This window comes from Sebastes fasciatus, chromosome 7 (genome assembly GCF_043250625.1).
Source record: "Sebastes fasciatus isolate fSebFas1 chromosome 7, fSebFas1.pri, whole genome shotgun sequence".
NCBI lineage: Eukaryota > Metazoa > Chordata > Actinopteri > Perciformes > Sebastidae > Sebastes > Sebastes fasciatus.
The window spans coordinates 683,454-703,536 of record NC_133801.1 but is presented as its reverse complement, the minus strand read 5'-3'; the positions used below and the strand labels follow the sequence as shown (position 1 = coordinate 703,536).

At 40.9% G+C, this 20,083-nt stretch overlaps 1 protein-coding gene across 2 annotated transcripts; it reads right to left on the bottom strand.

The window, feature by feature from the left end:
- Positions 1 to 1,932: 1,932 nt before the first annotated feature.
- Positions 1,933 to 19,111, bottom strand: LOC141770724 (olfactory receptor 52K1-like). 2 transcript variants are annotated; one of them, XM_074640571.1, is made up of 4 exons: positions 18,978 to 19,111; positions 17,488 to 17,559; positions 7,085 to 7,203; positions 1,933 to 3,504 (listed from the first exon to the last, which is right to left on the bottom strand). In XM_074640571.1, exon 4 carries the CDS (start codon positions 3,441 to 3,443, stop codon positions 2,496 to 2,498), a length of 948 nt encoding a protein of 315 aa, XP_074496672.1. In that variant the 5' UTR covers positions 3,444 to 3,504; positions 7,085 to 7,203; positions 17,488 to 17,559; positions 18,978 to 19,111; the 3' UTR covers positions 1,933 to 2,495. The 2 variants fall into 2 exon arrangements, with proteins under 2 accessions (XP_074496672.1, XP_074496673.1); XM_074640572.1 differs by having other exon boundaries at positions 17,493 to 17,559.
- Positions 19,112 to 20,083: the final 972 nt, after the last annotated feature.

The following is a 20,083-nucleotide window of genomic DNA, read 5'->3' as shown; positions in this document are numbered from 1 at the left end:
ATTGTCGGTGTGCAAACAAAACAATCAGGTATCAGAGGGAGAGAGAGGGAGAGAGAGGGAGAGAGAGGGAGAGAGAGGGAGAGAGAGGGATACTGTAGGGGGTGGTATTGAGAGTGTATGAGAGAGGGGGAGAGTCAGTGTCGGGGGGGGGGGGGGGGGGCCGTAGTGTGTGTGTGAGGGGGAGACAGTCACAGGGGGGCAGAGGGGCTGTTGCAGAGCCCCACTGCCATGGGGAAAAAACTGTTTTTGTGGCGTGAGGTTTTGGTCCTGATGGTCCTGATGGACCTGATGGTCCTGATGGACCTGATGGACCTTAACCTCCTGCCAGATGGTAAAGTCTGAAAGAGATGGTGTCCAGGATGGGAGGGGTCGGCCACAATCTTCCCTGCCCTCCTTATGGTCCTGGAGGTGTACAGCTCCTGGAGGGAGGGAAGGTTGCAGCCAATCGCCCTCTCTGCAGCACGGATGACCCGCTGCAGCCTGGCCTTGTCCTTGGCGGTGGCAGCGGCAAACCAGACGGTGATGGAGGAGGTGAGGATGGACTCGATGATGGCCGAGTAGAAGTGCACCATCATGGTCTGTGGCAGGTTGAATTTCTTCAACTGCCTCAGGAAGTACATCGTCTGCTGGGCCTTACTGATGAGGGAGCTGATGTTCAGCTCCCACTTGAGGTCCTGGGCGATGGTCGTGCCCAGGAAACGGAACGACTCCACCGTGTTAACTGGGGAGCCGCGCAGGATGAGGGGGGGGAGCGGGGCTGAGTTCCTTCTGAAGTCCACTGCCATCTCCACTGTCTTCAGAGCATTCAGCTCCATGTGGTTCTGGCTGCACCAGGATGCCAGATGGTCAACCTCCCATCTGTTGGCAGACTCGTCACCCTCGGAGATGAGGCCGATGAGGGTGGTGTCGTCTGCAAACTTAAGGAGCCTGACAGATTGGTGTCTGGAGGTGCAGCCGTTGGTGTACAGGGAGAAGAGCAGTGGGGAGAGAACGCAGCCTTGGGGGGCACCGGTGCTGATGGTCTGGGTGTCGGAGACTTGCTTCCCCAGCCTTACGTGCTGACTCCTGTCTGTTAGAAAGTCTGTGATCCACCTGCAGGTGGAGTCAGGCACGCTCAGCAGGGAAAGCTTGTCCTGTAGCAGAGCTGGGCTGATGGTGTTGAATGCGGAGCTGAAGTCCACAAACAGGATCCTGGCATAGGAGCCAGGGGAGTCCAGGTGCTGGAGGATGTAGTGGAGGGCTAAATTTACTGCGTCGTCTACAGACCTGTTGGCTCTGTAGGCGAACTGCAGTGGGTCCAGCAGGGGGTTGGTGATAGTCTTTAGGTGGTGGAGCACAAGGCGTTCAAAGGTCTTCATTATAACGGAGGTCAGGGCGACGGGTCTGTAGTCCTGAAGACCTGTGATCCTTGGCTTCTTGGGGACCGGGATGATGGTGGAGGCTTTGAAGCAGGCCGGCACCCTGCAGTTTTCCAGGGAGGTGTTGAAAATCCCTGTAAACACTGGTGACAACTGGTCTGCACAGTGTTTCAGGGTTGCAGGTGAGACAGAGTCTGGGCCGGCTGCCTTGCGGGGGTTTTGTCCTTTGAAGAGCCTGTTGACTATAGACAATAAAACTACAACTTCTTTAGGTTTAGACAATAAATCTACAACTTTTTTAGGTTTCGGCGACAAAACTACAACTTCTTTAGGTTTAGGCAATAAATCTACAACTTTTTTAGGTTTCGGCGACAAAACTACAACTTCTTTAGGTTTAGGCAACAAAACTACAACTTTTCTAGGTTTAGGCAACGAAACTACAACTTCTTTAGGTTTAGACAACAAAACTGCAACTTCTTTAGGTTTAGGCAACAAAGCTACAACTTCTTTAGGTTTAGGCAATAAAACGTATTACTAATATTAGGCCTGTCATTGACAATGCACAATTGTTTTCTCACAGACATTTTATTTAACCACAATATAGTGAGTGATAACACATTCAATTCATTGAAACACTTGCTGTCACAAGTTGTATCGTCAAAACTAGAACGATTCAAGCTAAAGTCCCTGGGTAGCCACGTTAGCATAATAACGTTAGTTGACTAACTACACTACTAATGACATACTCACATTAAATATCTTTAAAAAGTCAGCTAACATTCGTTACTTAGCTAGCTGGCCGAGGTAACGTCAAGGATTTCATTTAAATGCAGCTAGCTTCAAGCTAATGATATAAGGCTACAACCTCATCAAGATTTCCTCCGCGGTTATTCAATTAAACTTACCGTGTTCAATGTAACTTAATGTTACGTTGGGAATGGTTCGGCGCAGCTAACGTTAAGCTAGTTCAGTGACGTTACGGTTGCAGAGTGACTTGATATGTCTAACGTTTGGGTTGCAACGAATGCACAAACTCTTAACTCGCCAACACTCCAAAGGTTCCTCCAAGAACCCCGCCAGCATGCAGGGTTCCCCAGAGTTCCTCGAAGCTCTCCTAATTCTAAGAGTGTCGTTTTTTTAAGAATAATTCACAGTTCGGACAAAGCGACCGCACCTCAGCGTCTTCAGGATGTGCTGTCGGATCTCGGCGGTTCTGAGGCCGTAGATGATCGGGTTGAAACAACTCGAAAATAACAGGTACATGATGCTGAAGAAAACCCGCCCGGCGACGGGAAGTCCGTTTCTGATCCGATACAACAGGAAAGCCGTGAGTATGATGGTCAGGCTGACGGTCATGACCACGATGTGGGTGACGCAGGTGTGGAGCGCTTTGACACCCGACTTGCCGGAACTCAGCACAGAGCTGAATATGATCACGTAGGAGGCGGCGATGAAGATGAAATCGACTACAGGAATGAGGAACACCGAGATCAGCCCCACTAGACTGTTGACGGCGGTGCTTCCGCAGGCCAGCTGCACCAACGCCATGTGCTCACAGAAACAGTGGTTCATCACGTTAGTGGTGCAGAAGGGCAAAGATCCCGCCAGACTCACCACCAGTGAGACCATGAACACGTTTCTGATCAGAACTGGAACCACGAACTTGAGGAAGCTCGGTAAAGCCATGCGTTCGTTGTAGTAGAGAGGCGTGCAGATGGCGAAGTAGCGGTCCAGCGCCATCCACAGCAGCAGCGTGGACTGAAAAGCACCCAACAAGTGAACGAAGTACATCTGAGTCAGGCAGCCGCTCAGAGAGATCCCCCTCCAGTCCAGCAGGAAGCTCAGCAGCATGTGGGGGACGAAGAACAGCGGGAGGCTCAGGTCCACGCACGCCATGCCGGCGATGAGGACGCACATCGGAGAGTGGAGGCTCCTCTGTGAGACGATGACGTACAGCAGCAGGGAGTTGGCCAACAGCGACACCACGAACATGACGAAGAACGGGAGGAAGAGGACGGGCCTCAGCGCTCCCAGTTCACTGAAGCCGTCGAGGACGAAGTGTTTGTGCGAGGAGACGTTCTCCATCCTCTCTCCTCAGAAAACCTCCTCAGAAAACCTCCCAGTTCAGGGGTTTAGATGGATCAGCCTGAAAACAGAGACGAAGATTTGAAAAGTTAATTCACTTCTCCACAGTTTGTTTCTGTGAGGTGCGTTCTAGTCGCACAAAACCACGTTAGAAATGATTGTGCTACCTGCGATGACCCACACAGATACAACCCAGATATTAAAGCTGCAAGCAGCGTTGAATGGGCCCTCGCCCCTTTGCGCAGGTCAAAAACACAAAAGCTTTGCAATTTAGCATCGTGAAGGTGTTGAGATTCTGCTGCCCGACTTTGAGATGGATCTCTTGAATCCTCTAGGAGGAGTATCGTAAAGTTCCATACCTGTAAAGTGATAAAATGGCGTCTTCTCACACATGACCTATGACGTCACCGTTCGAGCAATAAAAAATTCCTTCGTTATTTAGCGTCACATTAGTTTGAGGGTTATACCACCCAAATTTAACGCGAATCCAATAAAGTCTCTAGGAGGAGTTCGTAAAAGTATGCATAAAATACATGAAAAACACACAAAATTCAAGATGGCCGACTTCCGGGTGGGCGGAGCTAATGAAACCCAATGAGGAATATGTCTGAAATAATGAGCAGGATGTGTATAGGATCAACTTTGTCCAAACTATGGCCTTCCAGGCATTAGAGGGCGCTTTGGAGCTCGCTGGCGACGCTCGAGCCGGATCAATACAGAATTTTGCAATTCTCTCCAGTTCTGATGCGTATTTACATTTTCGTGAGTTTTTGTGCAACGTAAGGGCCTCAAAAATGTATCTCCCAGAGGAAAAATAATCTTTATAAAAAAATAGGTTTCCTGGCACTTCGTACCGGGGCCACCGTCGGGTCCGGGGACACTGTCGGGTCCGGGGACACTATCTGGTCCGGGGACACTGTCGGGTCCGGGGACACTGTCTGGTCCGGGGACACTGTCTGGTCCGGGGACACTGTCTGGTCCGGGGATGAGGTGTTTCTGGCTTTTGTTTGACTCAGATTACAGGAGTAAAAAAAACAACAACCGGAAAGTGAAAACTGTGATCAACAGGGGTCTCATTTATAAAACAGTGCGTAGGATCCATACTAAAAATGTACGTGCGCACAAAAGCCGAAAATGGCGTACGCCAAAAAAAAATCAGATTTATAAACCGTGCGTACGCACACCTGCACGCAATGTTCCCTTTATAAATCACACTCCACCTGGAAATGTGCGCACGTGGATCCGCCTCATATTCCGCCCTCTACACGCCCACATTCAACCATAAACGGTCCATGCAAAACACCTAATTAATGTTTCTGCATGTGAATGAGCCTGTTTGATCTTTACGGTAAATCACGGCAGCTACCGAGAGGAAGACTGAGAAAAGGAGTTTTTGTGACAAAGAGATCAAGGTGCTTGTAGTTGAGGAGGTCTCTGAACACTCGTTCCCTCTTAATTCTGTTATACACTTCATTTAGTCCTCAGTGCAGGTATATCCACCAGCACCATGCAGCATGCTACCAGTGTCACTGCAGTGTTTAAATCTTTACAGCAATCCATTTCATCGATTCACAGCTTGCCAAAATGATCAAGACAATCAGTAAAATCCACCACGCTGGATATCATTAGAAAAAAGAAGTTTAACAGGTGAACACTATTTATTTATTATTTAAGTTTTTATAGTGAACTTGTCCTGTATTATGATTAGGACTGATAATGATAATGAGGATATGGAGAGTACCGATTGTGTGAGAGCTGTCACTGGCTTCATTTGCACACTTTGTTAATTTACACTCTCCATACTGGTGAAGATGTGCTGGGTGGAGGTGACTGGTGAAGATGTGCCGGGTGGAGGTGACTGGTGGAGATGTGCCGGGTGGAGATGACTGGAGGAGGCAGAGTGGCGCACCGCGATGGCGCACTGGAGACAGTCTGATAGTTGCATCGGATAGCCGTTTTCATTGTGTCTATATGTATACTGTATCTGTCCCTATCTAATAAAACATAAATAAATTAATAAGTCATGTCATCACTGCAGCGATTTTACACAACAACTTTATGAAAACTAATATGGTACTTGGTGATATCTGCACACTATTAGAAGATCTTATTAAAACTATTGGCGCTCTGTTCTGCCATTCTTTAATGCTATTTGATATAATCTTGGATTTCTACAACCGATGATGATTTCATCAGCTGCTCCACAGCTGACTGCGACTGTCGGTAGTCCGACCCTCTCCTCTGAGCTCCGGAGGTGGAGGGAACGTGATGGAGACAGCGCTGATGAGATATTGAGCAGAATTTGATTTGAGTTGGCTGATATATTTTACATTTGTAAGGTGCTTGTAGAATAGTTATGGCTCAATAGCACAAATAACACTGCTTTTAAATGTTTATGATAAAGTGGATATAAGTATGAAGTGAAGTTAAATGTGTGAGAGGCATCATTATACGTATAATGACATTTAATGTCTACAGTCTGGCTTCAATTCACCACCTCACCATCTGCGTCTCCAGTTTCCTCTACCTCGGTGCCTCCATAATGTGCGTACGCACGGGTCAAAGTTTCCGTACCGGTGCGCACATTCTCCCGTCAAGTTTGTTTTTATAGATCACAACTATTGCGTGGGAAGTGGCGTACGCACATTTCAGGCCCCGTTTTGTGCGTACGCAACGGTTATAAATGAGACCCCTGGTCTTTAGAGGAGGTCTATACCAGAAATACAACACTAACAATTAACAGTACGAATGTCTGCATCATGGACACCAAATAATAATATCTGCAACATGAATTATTATAGCAGAGAAACAGGAAACACTTAATTTTACAGCTCCGCACATTTCAGCGTAATCAGGTGATAATTAGTAAATTACCTGTTTGAGATTTCTTTGGAATTACTGCCAAATTATCCCAATATTTACCTCAACATTAATCAAAAATTACCTCAATATTTACCTCATCATTTATCAAACATTACCTCAATATTTACCTAAACATGTATCAAACATTACCTCAATATTTACCTCATCATTTATCAAACATTACCTCAATATTTACCTCAACATGTATCAAACATTACCTCAATATTTACCTCAACATGTATCAAACATTACCTCAATATTTACCTCATCATTTATCTAAAATTATAATAGTGGATTATAATTATTAAATCATGTTTATAATGAAGTCAGTTTAGATAAACGTTGAGGTTAATATTGGGGTAATTTGGCAGTAACTCCAAACAGGTTACTTGCTGATTATCACCTGATTACCGTGAGATGCGCCGACCTGTGAGATGAAGAGTTACCTAGAAACCTCTCAGAGAGCAGCGGTGGCTCACCTCTCCTCAGAGCTTCACATTGAAGACAAACCTGAAATCAACCAACAACTAATGGAGCCAATAATAATAATAATAATAATAATAATAATAATAATAATAATAATAATAATAATTCAACTTGTTCCCTGGTTTTAGGAGTTTCCAGAGACGTACAGATAAAAGAGTACGAGACGTCCCTTTAACACACAAACAAGAATAAAGATATATGATGATATTTTAGAAAGAGTCTGAACCGAGCTGATATGAGGAGCTGCTGACAGTTTTCATATCACAGTTATTATAAATCAGCAGCTTGTTTACTTGTTCTCGTTGTTCTCAGGGTGATGATGTCATCTCTCCTCCGTCCATCCCTTCATCCAGCTGTCCCCGCCGGACGCTGACTCAGATCTTTTATACCCTTCGTCTGACGCTGCCATTGGCTGCAGAGACAAAGTTCAACACCTCGTCACGCTGTCGCAGCGACGGAGGGAAGATCCCAGCGGAGACTACTAGGTCTTTAGGTATAGACGATAAAACTACAACTTCTTTAGGTTTAGGCAACGAAACTACAACTTCTTTAGGTTTAGACAACAAAACTACAACTTCTTTAGGTTTAGGCAACGAAACTACAACTTCTTTAGGTTTAGGCAACGAAACTACAACTTCTTTAGGTTTAGACAACAAAACTACAACTTCTTTAGGTTTAGGAGACAAAACTACAAGTTCTTTAGGTTTAGGCAACAGAACTACAAGTTCTTTAGGTTTAGGAAACAAAACTACAACTTCTTTAGGTTTAGGCAACAGAACTACAAGTTCTTTAGGTTTAGACAACAAAACTACAACTTCTTTAGGTTTAGACAACAGAACTACAACTTCTTTAGGTTTAGGCAACAAAACTACAACTTCTTTAGGTTTAGACAACAAAACTACAACTTCTTTAGGTTTAGGAGACAAAACTACAACTTCTTTAGGTTTAGGCAACAGAACTACAAGTTCTTTAGGTTTAGGAAAAAAAACTACAAATTCTTTAGGTTTAGGCAACGAAATTACAAATTCTTTTGGTTTAGGCAACGAAACTACAACTTCTTGAGGTTTAGGCAACGAAACTACAACTTCTTTAGGTTTAGGCAACAAAATTACAACTTCTTTAGGTTTAGGCAACAAAAGTACGACTTCTTTAGGTTTAGGCAACAAAACTACAACTTCTTTAGGTTTAGGCAACAAAACTTAAACTTCTTTAGGTTTAGGCAACAAAACTACAACTTCTTTAGGCTTAGGCAATAAAACTACAACTTCTTTAGGTTTAGGCAACAAAACTACAACTTCTTTAGGCTTAGACAACAAAACTACTACGTCTTTAGGTTTAGGCAACGAAACTACAACTTCTTTAGGTTTCGACAACAAAACTACTACTTCTTTATGTTTAGGCAACAAAACTACAACTTCTTTAGGTTTCGGCAACAAAACTACAACTTCTTTAGGTTTAGACAACAAAACTACAACTTCTTTAGGTTTAGGCAACAAAACTACAACTTCTTTAGGTTTAGACAACAAAACTACAACTTCTTTAGGTTTAGGAAACAAAACTACAACTTCTTTAGGTTTCGGCAACAAAACTACAACTTCTTTAGGTTTAGACAACAAAACTACAACTTCGTTAGGTGTAGGCAACAAAACTACAACTTCTTTAGGTTTCGGCAACACAACTACGACTTCTTTAGGCAACGAAACTACAACTTCTTTAGGTTTAGACAACAAAACTACAACTTCTTTAGGTTTAGGCAAAGAAACTACAACTTCTTTAGGTTTAGACAATAAAACTACAACTTCTTTAGGTTTAGGCAACGAAACTACAACTTCTTTAGGCAACGAAACTACAACTTCTTTAGGTTTAGACAACAAAACTACAACTTCTTTAGGTTTAGGCAAAGAAACTACAACTTCTTTAGGTTTAGGCAACGAAACTACAACTTCTTTTGGTTTAGGCAATAAAACTACAACTTCTTTAGGTTTAGGCAACAAAACTACTACATCTTTAGGTTTAGGCAACAAAACTACAATTTCTTTAGGTTTAGGCAACGAAACTACAACTTCTTTAGGTTTAGACAATAACACTACAACTTCTTTAGATTTAAGCAACAAAACTACAACTTCTTTAGGTTTAGGCAATGAAACTACAACTTCTTAGGTTTAAGCAACAAAACTACAACTTCTTTAGGTTTAGGCAACGAAACTACAACTTCTTTAGGTTTAGACAACAAATCTACGACTTCTTTAGGTTTAGGCAACAAAACTACAACTTCTTTAGGTTTAGACAATAACACTACAACTTCTTTAGGTTTAGGCAACAAAACTACTACGTCTTTAGGTTTAGGCAACAAAACTACAATTTCTTTAGGTTTAGGCAACGAAACTACAACTTCTTTAGGTTTAGACAATAACACTACAACTTCTTTAGGTTCAAGCAACAAAACTACAACTTCTTTAGGTTTAGGCAACAAAACTACTACGACTTTAGGTTTAGGCAACAAAACTACAATTTCTTTAGGTTTAGGCAACGAAACTACAACTTCTTTTGGTTTAGGCAATAAAACTACAACTTCTTTAGGTTTAGGCAACAAAACTACTACATCTTTAAGTTTAGTAAAACAAAACTACAATTTCTTTAGGTTTAGGCAACGAAACTACAACTTCTTTAGGTTTAGGCAATGAAACTACAACTTCTTAGGTTTAAGCAACAAAACTACAACTTCTTTAGGTTTAGGCAACGAAACTACAACTTCTTTAGGTTTAGACAATAACACTACAACTTCTTTAGGTTCAAGCAACAAAACTACAACTTCTTTAGGTTTAGGCAACAAAACTACTACGACTTTAGGTGTAGGCAACAAAACTACAATTTCTTTAGGTTTAGGCAACGAAACTACAACTTCTTTTGGTTTAGGCAATAAAACTACAACTTCTTTAGGTTTAGGCAACAAAACTACTACATCTTTAGGTTTAGTAAAACAAAACTACAATTTCTTTAGGTTTAGGCAACGAAACTACAACTTCTTTAGGTTTAGGCAATGAAACTACAACTTCTTAGGTTTAAGCAACAAAACTACAACTTCTTTAGGTTTAGGCAACAAAACTACAACTTCTTTAGGTTTAGACAACAAATCTACGACTTCTTTAGGTTTAGGCAACGAAACTACAAGTTCTTTAGGTTTAAGCAACAAAACTACAACTTATTTAGGTTTAGACAATAAAACTACAACTTCTTTAGGTTTAGACAACAAAACTACAACTTCTTTATGTTTAGGCGACAAAACTACAACTTATTTAGGTTTAGACAATAAAACTACAACTTCTTTAGGTTTAGGCAACAAAACTACAACTTATTTAGGTTTAGACAATAAAACTACAACTTCTTTAGGTTTAGACAACAAAACTACAACATCTTTATGTTTAGGCGACAAAACTACAACTTATTTAGGTTTAGACAATAAAACTACAACTTCTTTAGGTTTAGGCAACAAAACTACAACTTATTTAGGTTTAGACAATAAAACTACAACTTCTTTAGGTTTAGGCAACGAAACTACAACTTCTTTAGGTTTAGACAATAACACTACAACTTCTTTAGGTTTAGGCAACAAAACTACAACTTCTTTAGGTTTAGACAACAAAACTACAACTTCTTTAGGTTTAAGCAACAAAACTACAACTTATTTAGGTTTAGACAATAAAACTACAACTTCTTTAGGTTTAGACAACAAAACTACAACTTCTTTATGTTTAGGCGACAAAACTAAAATTTATTTAGGTTTAGACAATAAAACTACAACTTCTTTAGGTTTAGGCAACGAAACTACAACTTCTTTAGGTTTAGACAATAACACTACAACTTCTTTAGGTTTAGGCAACAAAACTACAACTTCTTTAGGTTTAGACAACAAAACTACAACTTCTTTAGGTTTAAGCAACAAAACTACAACTTATTTAGGTTTAGACAATAAAACTACAACTTCTTTAGGTTTAGACAACAAAACTACAACTTCTTTATGTTTAGGCGACAAAACTAAAATTTATTTAGGTTAAGGCGACAAAACTACAACTTCTCTAGGTTAAGACAACAAAACTACAACTTCTTTAGGTTTAGGCAACAAAACTACAACTTCTTTAGGTTTAGGCAACAAAAGTACTGCGTCTTTAGGTTTAGGCAACGAAACTACAACTTTTTTAGGTTTAGGCAACAAAACTACAACTTCTTTAGGTTTAGACAATAAAACTACAAATTCTTTAGGTTTAGGCAACAAAACTACAATTCTTTAGGTTTACGCAACAAAACTACAACTTCTTTCGGTTTAGGCAACAAAACTACAACTTCTTTATGTTTAGACAACAAAACTACAACTTCTTTAGGTTTAGGCGACAAAACTACAACTTCTTTAGGTTTAGGCAACAAAAGTACTGCGTCTTTAGGTTTAGGCAACGAAACTACAACTTTTTTAGGTTTAGGCAACAAAACTACAACTTCTTTAGGTTTAGACAACAAAACACCACTTCTTTAGGTTTAGACAACGAAACTACAACTTCTTTAGGTTTAGGCAACAAAACTACAACTTCTTTGGGTTTAGACAACAAATCTACGACTTCTTTAGGTTTAGACAATAAAACTACAACTTCTTTAGGTTTAGACAACAAAACTACTACGTCTTTAGGTTTAGGCAACAAAACTACAATTTCTTTAGGTTTAGGCAACGAAACTACAACTTCTTTAGGTTTAGACAATAAAACTACAACTTCTTTAGGTTTAAACAACAAAACTGCAACTTCTTTAGGTTTAGGCAATAAAACTACAACTTTTTTAGGTTTCGGTGACAAAACTACAACTTCTTTAGGTTTAGACAACAAAACTACAACTTTTTAGGTTTGGGCAACAAAGCTACAACTTCTTTAGGTTTAGGCAACAAAGCTACAACTTCTTTAGGTTTAGGCAATAAAACGTATTACTAATATTAGGCCTGTCATTGACAATGCACAATTGTTTTCTCACAGACATTTTATTTAACCACAATATAGTGAGTGATAACACATTCAATTCATTGAAACACTTGCTGTCACAAGTTGTATCGTCAAAACTAGAAAGATTCAAGCTAAAGTCCCTGGGTAGCCACGTTAGCATAATAACGTTAGTTGACTAACTACACTACTAATGACATACTAAAATTAAATATCTTTAAAAAGTCAGCTAACATTCGTTACTTAGCTAGCTGGCCGAGGTAACGTCAAGGATTTCATTTAAATGCAGCTAGCTTCAAGCTAATGATATAAGGCTACAACCTCATCAAGATTTCCTCCGCGGTTATTCTATTAAATTTACCGTGTTCAATGTAACTTAATGTTACGTTGGGAATGGTTCGGCGCAGCTAACGTTAAGCTAGTTCAGTGACGTTACGGTTGCAGAGTGACTTGATATGTCTAACGTTTGGGTTGCAACGAATGCACAAACTCTTAACTCGCCAACACTCCAAAGGTTCCTCCAAGAACCCCGCCAGCATGCAGAGTTCCCCAGAGTTCCTCGAAGCTCTCCTAATTCTAAGAGTGTCGTTTTTTTAAGAATAATTCACAGTTCGGACAAAGCGACCGCACCTCAGCGTCTTCAGGATGTGCTGTCGGATCTCGGCGGTTCTGAGGCCGTAGATGATCGGGTTGAAACAACTCGAAAATAACCAGTGTTATCTCTGGTAAACCCTGGGTGGAGACACTCGTCTCACTCCACTGTCGGGCACCGGGCATCGATGTGAGGGTGGGGATGGAACCCCGCTCTGCTTCAGCCAGAACCGGGAACTTAGCAACCACACAATGCCACACTGAGGACTGTTCTCTTGGTATATTTGACTTGATCATTAGGAGTTAGACCTGAAAACAGACTGTGTCACATAAGGATCGAACCCACAACCTCCAGTATTCCAACCAGGTATTCCAACCAGGTATTCCAACCAGGTATTCCAACCAGGTATTCCAACCAGGTATTCCAACCAGGTATCTACACACTTAAGCTATACGACCAGATACACTGAGGACTGTTTCTTTTTCTATTTCATTTCTTGATTTGAAGTTATCCCTCAAAATCTCACTATGTCACATAAGGATTAAACTCCCAACCTCCACATATTCCAACCAGATATCTACCGCTTGGAGCTATTTCACAAGTCATACTATGGCATGTAAAAAAAAGTCTACAAAAAAGTATTTTTTTTTGTCATGAAATTTTTTGACATGCTACACTATGACTTTTTTTGTGAATTCTTTCGACATACAACGTTTATTTTCATGAAATCATTCGACATACTATACTATGACTTTTTTTCGTGATTTTTTTTGACAAAGTATACTATTTTTTTTTTGTCGTGAAACTTTTCGACATACTATACTATGACGTTTTTTAAGAAATTTCTTGACATAGTATACTGTGATTTTTTTTCATGAAATTTTTCAAGATGCTATGCTATGACTTTTTTTTCATGAAATGATTCGACATACTATACCATGACGTTTCTTTTAATGAAAGTTTTAGACATACTTTACTATGACGTTTTTTTTCATAAAATTTTTCAACATACTATACTATTACGTTTAAAAAAAAATAAAAAAATGTCGACATACTATACTATGATGTTTTTTTAATAAAATTTATAGACTTACTATACTATGACTTTTTTTCATAACATTTTTCAACATACTATACTGTGACATTTTTTCCATGAAGTTTTTCGACATACTATACTATGATTAAAACATTTTTTTTTCGATATACTATACAATGATTTTTTTGTCCTGAAATTTTTCAACATAATATACTATTACGTTTAAAAAAAAAAAATAAAAAAAATTCAACATACGACTGTTTTTTCATAAAATTTTTCGACATATTATACTATGACTTTTTTTCCACTAAATTTTTCGACATACTATACTTTGATGTTTTTTTAATAAAATGTATAGACATACTATGCTATGACTTTTTTTCAGAAAAGTTTTCAACATACTATACTGTGACGTTTTTTCATGAAGCTTTTCGATATACTATACTGTGATTTTTTTGTCCTGAAATTTTTCAACATAATATACTATTACGTTTTAAAAAAAGAAAAGAAAAATGTCAACATACTATACCATAGGTCACTAACAGGCGGACCGCGGTCCGGGTCCGGACCCAGAAGCCGTCCCATATGGACCCGGACCTACAGCCAAAACAGAAGGTTATGATTTAAAACCTGACGGGGCGCGTTTATTTTAACCGGCGCAGCTTTTGTAGTCTTTACCGTAGTGGTTAAGTGGATGAGGAAACGCACAGACCAATTGCATGCGAGTTAAGCCATCCCACGTGATACCACTCAGCCAATCAAGTCTGTGCATTCAGGCCCAACAACGTGCTCATGAGTGTTCCCTCAGAGTTGCTTGGATTTTGGGTCAACACAAAAAGCCATTTACTGATGGAGGGGTTGTTAAAGAATGCATGAGTGCAGTAGCTGAAACACTACTTGAGGGAAAACAAAAACAAGAGCTTTGTGATAAAATAAAGCAAATACCCATGTCAGCATCATCTGCTGCAAAGAAAAGTGAAATATGAACTCAGGACGTGCTAACCCAGCTAGATGAAGCCATGCATAAGGCACCATGTGTAGGCTTAGCTGTGGATGAGTCCACTGACATGTGTGACAATGCTCAGCTGTTACTGTATGTCAGGCTTTTCAACACAGACCAGAAAGCATTCTGTGAAGACCTGTTAGGTGTCATTCCCCTTCAGACCAGTACAAGAGGAGAAGACATCTACCTGGCCATTAAGGAGATGTTAACGAAGAGAGGAAAAGAGCCAAAACAAGTGGTTTCAATAACCACAGATGGAGCCCCTGCTATGATAGGGAGAGAGAAAAGAGCTGTAGCAAGACTGAAAGAGGACAATCCTGAGCTCATAACTTACCATTGCATCATTCATCAATCTGTCCTCTGCGCCTCCCTGTCAGATGAGCATGCTGAGGTGATGAATACAATGATGAAAATGATTCATTTTCTCAGGGCATCCTCTTCCTACCAGCATCACATGCTTAGGGAATTCCTCAGAGAAGTTAATGCCAATGCTGATGATCTTTTGCTGCACAGCAGTGTGAGAAGGCTCAGCAAAGGCAGGGTGTTAGCGTGCTTTTGGTCCATCAGGAGGGAAGTAGCATCTTTTTTTGGCAGAGCTAAGAAGTCAGAAGGCAACACAGTTTTCTCTCTTTTTAGAAAATGAGAACCAGATGGATAATGTGGCCTTTTTGGTTGATATCACTGAATTTGACGCTACAGGGCAAGGACAATTCAATTTGTGAACTGATGACAGCTGTCCGCTCCTTTCAGAGGAAGCTTGAGGTGTTCAAGGGAGACCTGCAGGGAGACTGTGTCCACTTCCAGCAGTGCAGGAACAGGAACAGGAACAGGAACAGGGACAGGAACAGGAACAGGGACAGGGACAGGGACAGGAACAGGAACAGGGACAGGGACAGGGACAGGGACAGGGACAGGGACAGGGACAGGGACAGGAACAGGAACAGGTTCAGGGACGGAGACATGTGTCTTCTTTTGTTGACTTTCTTGATAAGCTGATTTAAACTTCAGCAGCCGTTTTGACAGCTTCAGCTTCGGACAGCAGCTCACCATGTTCATTCAGAACCCTTTTCTCATCACAGATGTCAGGGGGTCTCAAAGGAAGTCACACAGCACTGGGTAAATGCTGGGCCTCTCCAGATGCAATTGTTTGATCTCCAAGCAGATGTGGCCCTGAAAGAGCAGTTTGTAAGAACTGACCCTTCCACTTTCTAGCTCCAAATGGTCCCTGAGACAGCTTTCCCAGGTCTGAGGAAAGTAGCCCTGTACATCTTGACCATGTTTGGCTCCACATACAACTGCGAGGCAGCTTTCTCCACAATGAACATAATCAAAACTAAATACCGTTCCAGGCTCACCAGTGAGCACCTCCACATGTGTATGAGAATGTCCTGACTCCATTCAAGCCCAGGTTTAAAATCCTGGCAGGACAAGCTAGAGCTCAATTCTCTCACTGAGCAAAACCGTGGGGGAGTGGGATATAAGAGGGGAGAAAGTCATACTCTAAAACTGTTCACTTGTTAAGATGTGTTGAGATTGTAAAGATTGTTGAGACTGTAAAATTGGTTGAGACTGTTGAGTCAAGATGTGAAACCGAAAAGGGGAAATTCAAGCTTTTCCTCCCTTTATTTTATTTTTCTGAAGTTAAGCACTTTATTTGAACATGCACAAGTTTCACATTTTATTTACTTTCTCTTATTTTGAAATGCAGCCCTACTTTTATTTAGTTAATGAGAGAACATTATACATATCTGCAGTCATACATATATGCTCAGTTCTATGTTACGTGACAATAAATATTGTCAAAAAGTTTTTGAATCGTAGTGAATTCATTTGATTTGACAGTCGGGTATTGATTACATGCAGATGTTGATACAACTACTAGGCTACTTAAATATATATCACACTAAATAGTTAGACATTATGATCTTCCGGACCTTTGCTTCAAGACATTTTCTCTAACTGGACCTCTTTAAATTTTAGTTGAATACCCCTCTACTATACTATGACTGTTTTTTCATAACATTTTTCGAGATACTATACTATGATTTAAAAAAAAAAAAAAAATGTAGACATACTATACTCTGACGTTTTTTTAAAATAAATTTCGACATACTCTAATATGACTTTATTTCATGAAATTTTTCGACATATGATTTTTTAATAAAATTTATAGACATACTATACTTTGAATTTATTCACAACATTTTTCGACATACTATACTATTACTTTTTTTCATAAATTTTCATTATACTCCTCTATGAAATTGTTTTCACTAATGAGGTGTCTGCTGTTAGATGCAGCATATTTATATAAATGGTTTGTATTAGGAGAGTATATTGGAAGGTTAGTTGTTGTAGGGGCCTTCCTGATTTAGAGCTAGTCAAGGTAAATATATACCAGATGCTAGGTCAGCAGGGTCTTGGGAGTCCCTCTCCTAAAACCATATATGTGGGTCAGAGTTGAAGAGACATATGATGGCTTCGTAAAAGAGGTGTTTCTATTAAAACCATATGTGGAAACTAAGTATTTGACCAAAACAAGCTCGGTATTTAAGGAGCTGTCTGTATACGTTCGGGAGAGTTCTCTCATTATTCGGCTGGAGGCTCTCCAAGTAACGTGTTACTTGTTTACGATACTGAACTTATTGTAATAAATTTGTTATACAACTAAGACAGTGTCGGCGGAGTTTCTCTTCAAACATCTTCAACTGCATCACCACAGAAGATACATCACTAATTTTATACATTTATTCTACGATTTGTTCCAAAAAATAGTAAAAATAAACTTTTTTTTTTACCATCTTAAAACATTTCCTACCAAACGGCTGAACTGTCATTTACTGGTAAATGTAATGATGCTAAGTTAGTAAATTTACAATTTGTATGAAATAATTATACCTATAAACATTCTTGTCATTAATATAATTAGTTAATATCATACATTTGATGTTATACCATTATATATTTAATGAAAAATTAAATCAGTATGTTTTTTTCAGATCTTTTCAAAGTATCCTCCTCAAACATTTGGTAGATATGTAGAATAAATACATGGAAATAATACTAGTGCTGGTAATACTACTAACCTTACCTTGAGCGGCAGCTGGACTCTGGCGATGTCACGAGATCACACGAAAATCAATCTTGTCCTTAATAAACTGAAACAAATATTAACAGTTTGTGTTCGTGGTTTTCTTCACACATTAACATCATCAGCTCTTTTAGCTCGGTAGCATTTAGCACAAGTTTGGTAACGTTGGAAAGATATCGACAGATTCAAACTTCATAGTAAGGTAGACAACGAGCTACAACCTCATTTTAATCAAATATTATACATATAATATATATTAGACAAGTGGTCAGGGACCGTCTACAAATTAAATATTCAATAGTTTCACTGTTATTCAGTGTAGTACCTCCAAAATCACTTCACACATCAGTGGTCTCTTCCTGCTGATACTACAACATTTATTTGGGAAAAACATGCTTTTACATAATGTTGGTGATTTCTTTTAATGGGAAAAATATTCAATAACTTCACTGTTATACAGTAGTGCTTTCATAGAATTAGAATAGGAGTAGAACGGACATCCCCGTTCAGATCAACATGGCAGGACGGTCACAGCGGCGGCCATTTTTATGTGTACCGTTGCCATAGAGACCGTCGTAACGGGCGGACTTCCCTATAAATTAAACCGACTGTAATATAACCAGAAAGAGACCATTGATGTGTGAAGACATTTTGGTATCACTGCACTATAGAACTGTGAAGTTATTGAACATTTTTCCCAATAAAAATTCATCAGAAATTATTACAAAGTACATTTTTAGAAAATAAATGCTGTTGCATCACCAACAGGAGACCTCTGGTGGTTGAACTGAATTTAACGGTACTAATCTGCATGAGACTGAAATTATTGAATATCTGTCCCAATAAAAAAATCACTAAAATTATTCAAAATCACATTTTTCCAACATATGTGTTGTAGTACAACCAGGAAGTGATTTTAGTGGTACTACACTGTAAAAAACTGAAGTTATTGAACATTTTTCCCAATAAAAACACACCAAAAATTATGCAAAAGTACATTTTTCCAAACTATGTAGTACAACCAGGACGAGGCCATCGATGTGTAAAGTGATTTGGGAGGTAGTACACCGTCTACAAAGTTCAACGATGAAAAGTGATGCTACAAAAATATTCAATACCTTCAGTATTATGCAGTGTAGTAACAACAAAATGTCTTCACACATCAATGGTCTCTTCCTGATTAGACTTAGTAAACTGATTAAGACATTTTGGTGACACTACACTTTATAAAGGTGAAATTATTGAATATTTTTCTCTTTTCGGCATTGCACTGTAGACGGTCCCAGACCACTCGTCTCACAGCCGGCTGCAAACAGCTGGTTGTGATATAAATGAGTTTGTAGCTGGTAGTCTACCTCACTACGGTTAGAAAGAGCCCTCGTTGGTGTTCTAACAACGTTTCTCTGATCAGTTATTGATCCAGGAAGTTTACCAAACTTTACCAAACTTTTAGAGTTTGTGTGAACAAAACAAGTTAAAACTCACCAGAAAGCCGCCGTTCTTTATTTAGAAACGTTCTCCGTGAATCAGCAGCCAGGAAGGACTCATCTCCAGCTTCTAGATCAGCTCTGAATTAAAGTATTTCAACCTTCACACCTCAACTCTCTACATTACATCCACCTGCTTCTGTTCCTGCAGTCTGTAGCCCCTCCCACCTGGAGACCAGCCCCTCCCACCTGGAGACCAGCCCCTCCCACCTGGAGATCAGTCCCTCCCACCTGGAGACCAGCCCCTCCCACCTGGAGACCAGTCCCTCCCACCTGGAGACCAGCCCCTCCCACCTGGAGATCAGTCCCTCCCATCTGTAGACCAGTCCCTCCCACCTGGAAACCAGCCCCTCCCACCTGGAGATCAGTCCCTCCCACCTGGAGAACAGTCCCGCCCACCTGGAGATCAGCCCCCTCCCACCTCGAGACCAGTCCCTCCCATCTGGAGACCAGTCCCTTCCACCTGGAGACCAGCCCCTCCCACCTGAAGACCAGCCCCTCCAACCTGGAGACCAGTCCCTCCCACCTGGAGACCAGTCCCTCCCAGCTGGAGATCAGCACCTCCCACCTGGAGACCAGCCCCTCCCACCTGGAGATCAGTCCCTCCCATCTGTAGACCAGTCCCTCCCACCTGGAAACCAGCCCCTCCCACCTGGAGATCAGTCCCTCCCACCTGGAGATCAGCCCCTCCCACCTGGAGACCAGCCCCTCCCACCTGGAGACCAGTCCCTCCCACCTGGAGACCAGCCCCTCCCACCTGGAGAACAGCCCCTCCCACCTGGAGATCAGTCCCTCCCACCTGGAGAACAGTCCCTCCCACCTGGAGATCAGCCCCCTCCCACCTCGAGACCAGTCCCTCCCATCTGGAGACCAGTCCCTTCCACCTGGAGACCAGCCCCTCCCACCTGAAGACCAGCCCCTCCAACCTGGAGACCAGTCCCTCCCACCTGGAGACCAGTCCCTCCCAGCTGGAGATCAGCCCCTCCCACCTGGAGACCAGCCCCTCCCACCTGGAGACCAGTCCCTCCCAGCTGGAGATCAGTCCCTCCCACCTGGAGACCAGCCCCTCCCACCTGGAGACCAGTCCCTCCCAGCTGGAGACCA

Coding starts and splice junctions, on each gene's coding strand:
- LOC141770724 (XM_074640571.1), bottom strand. CDS start 3,443: ATGGAGAACGTCTCCTCGCACAAACACTTCGTCCTCGACGGCTTCAGT.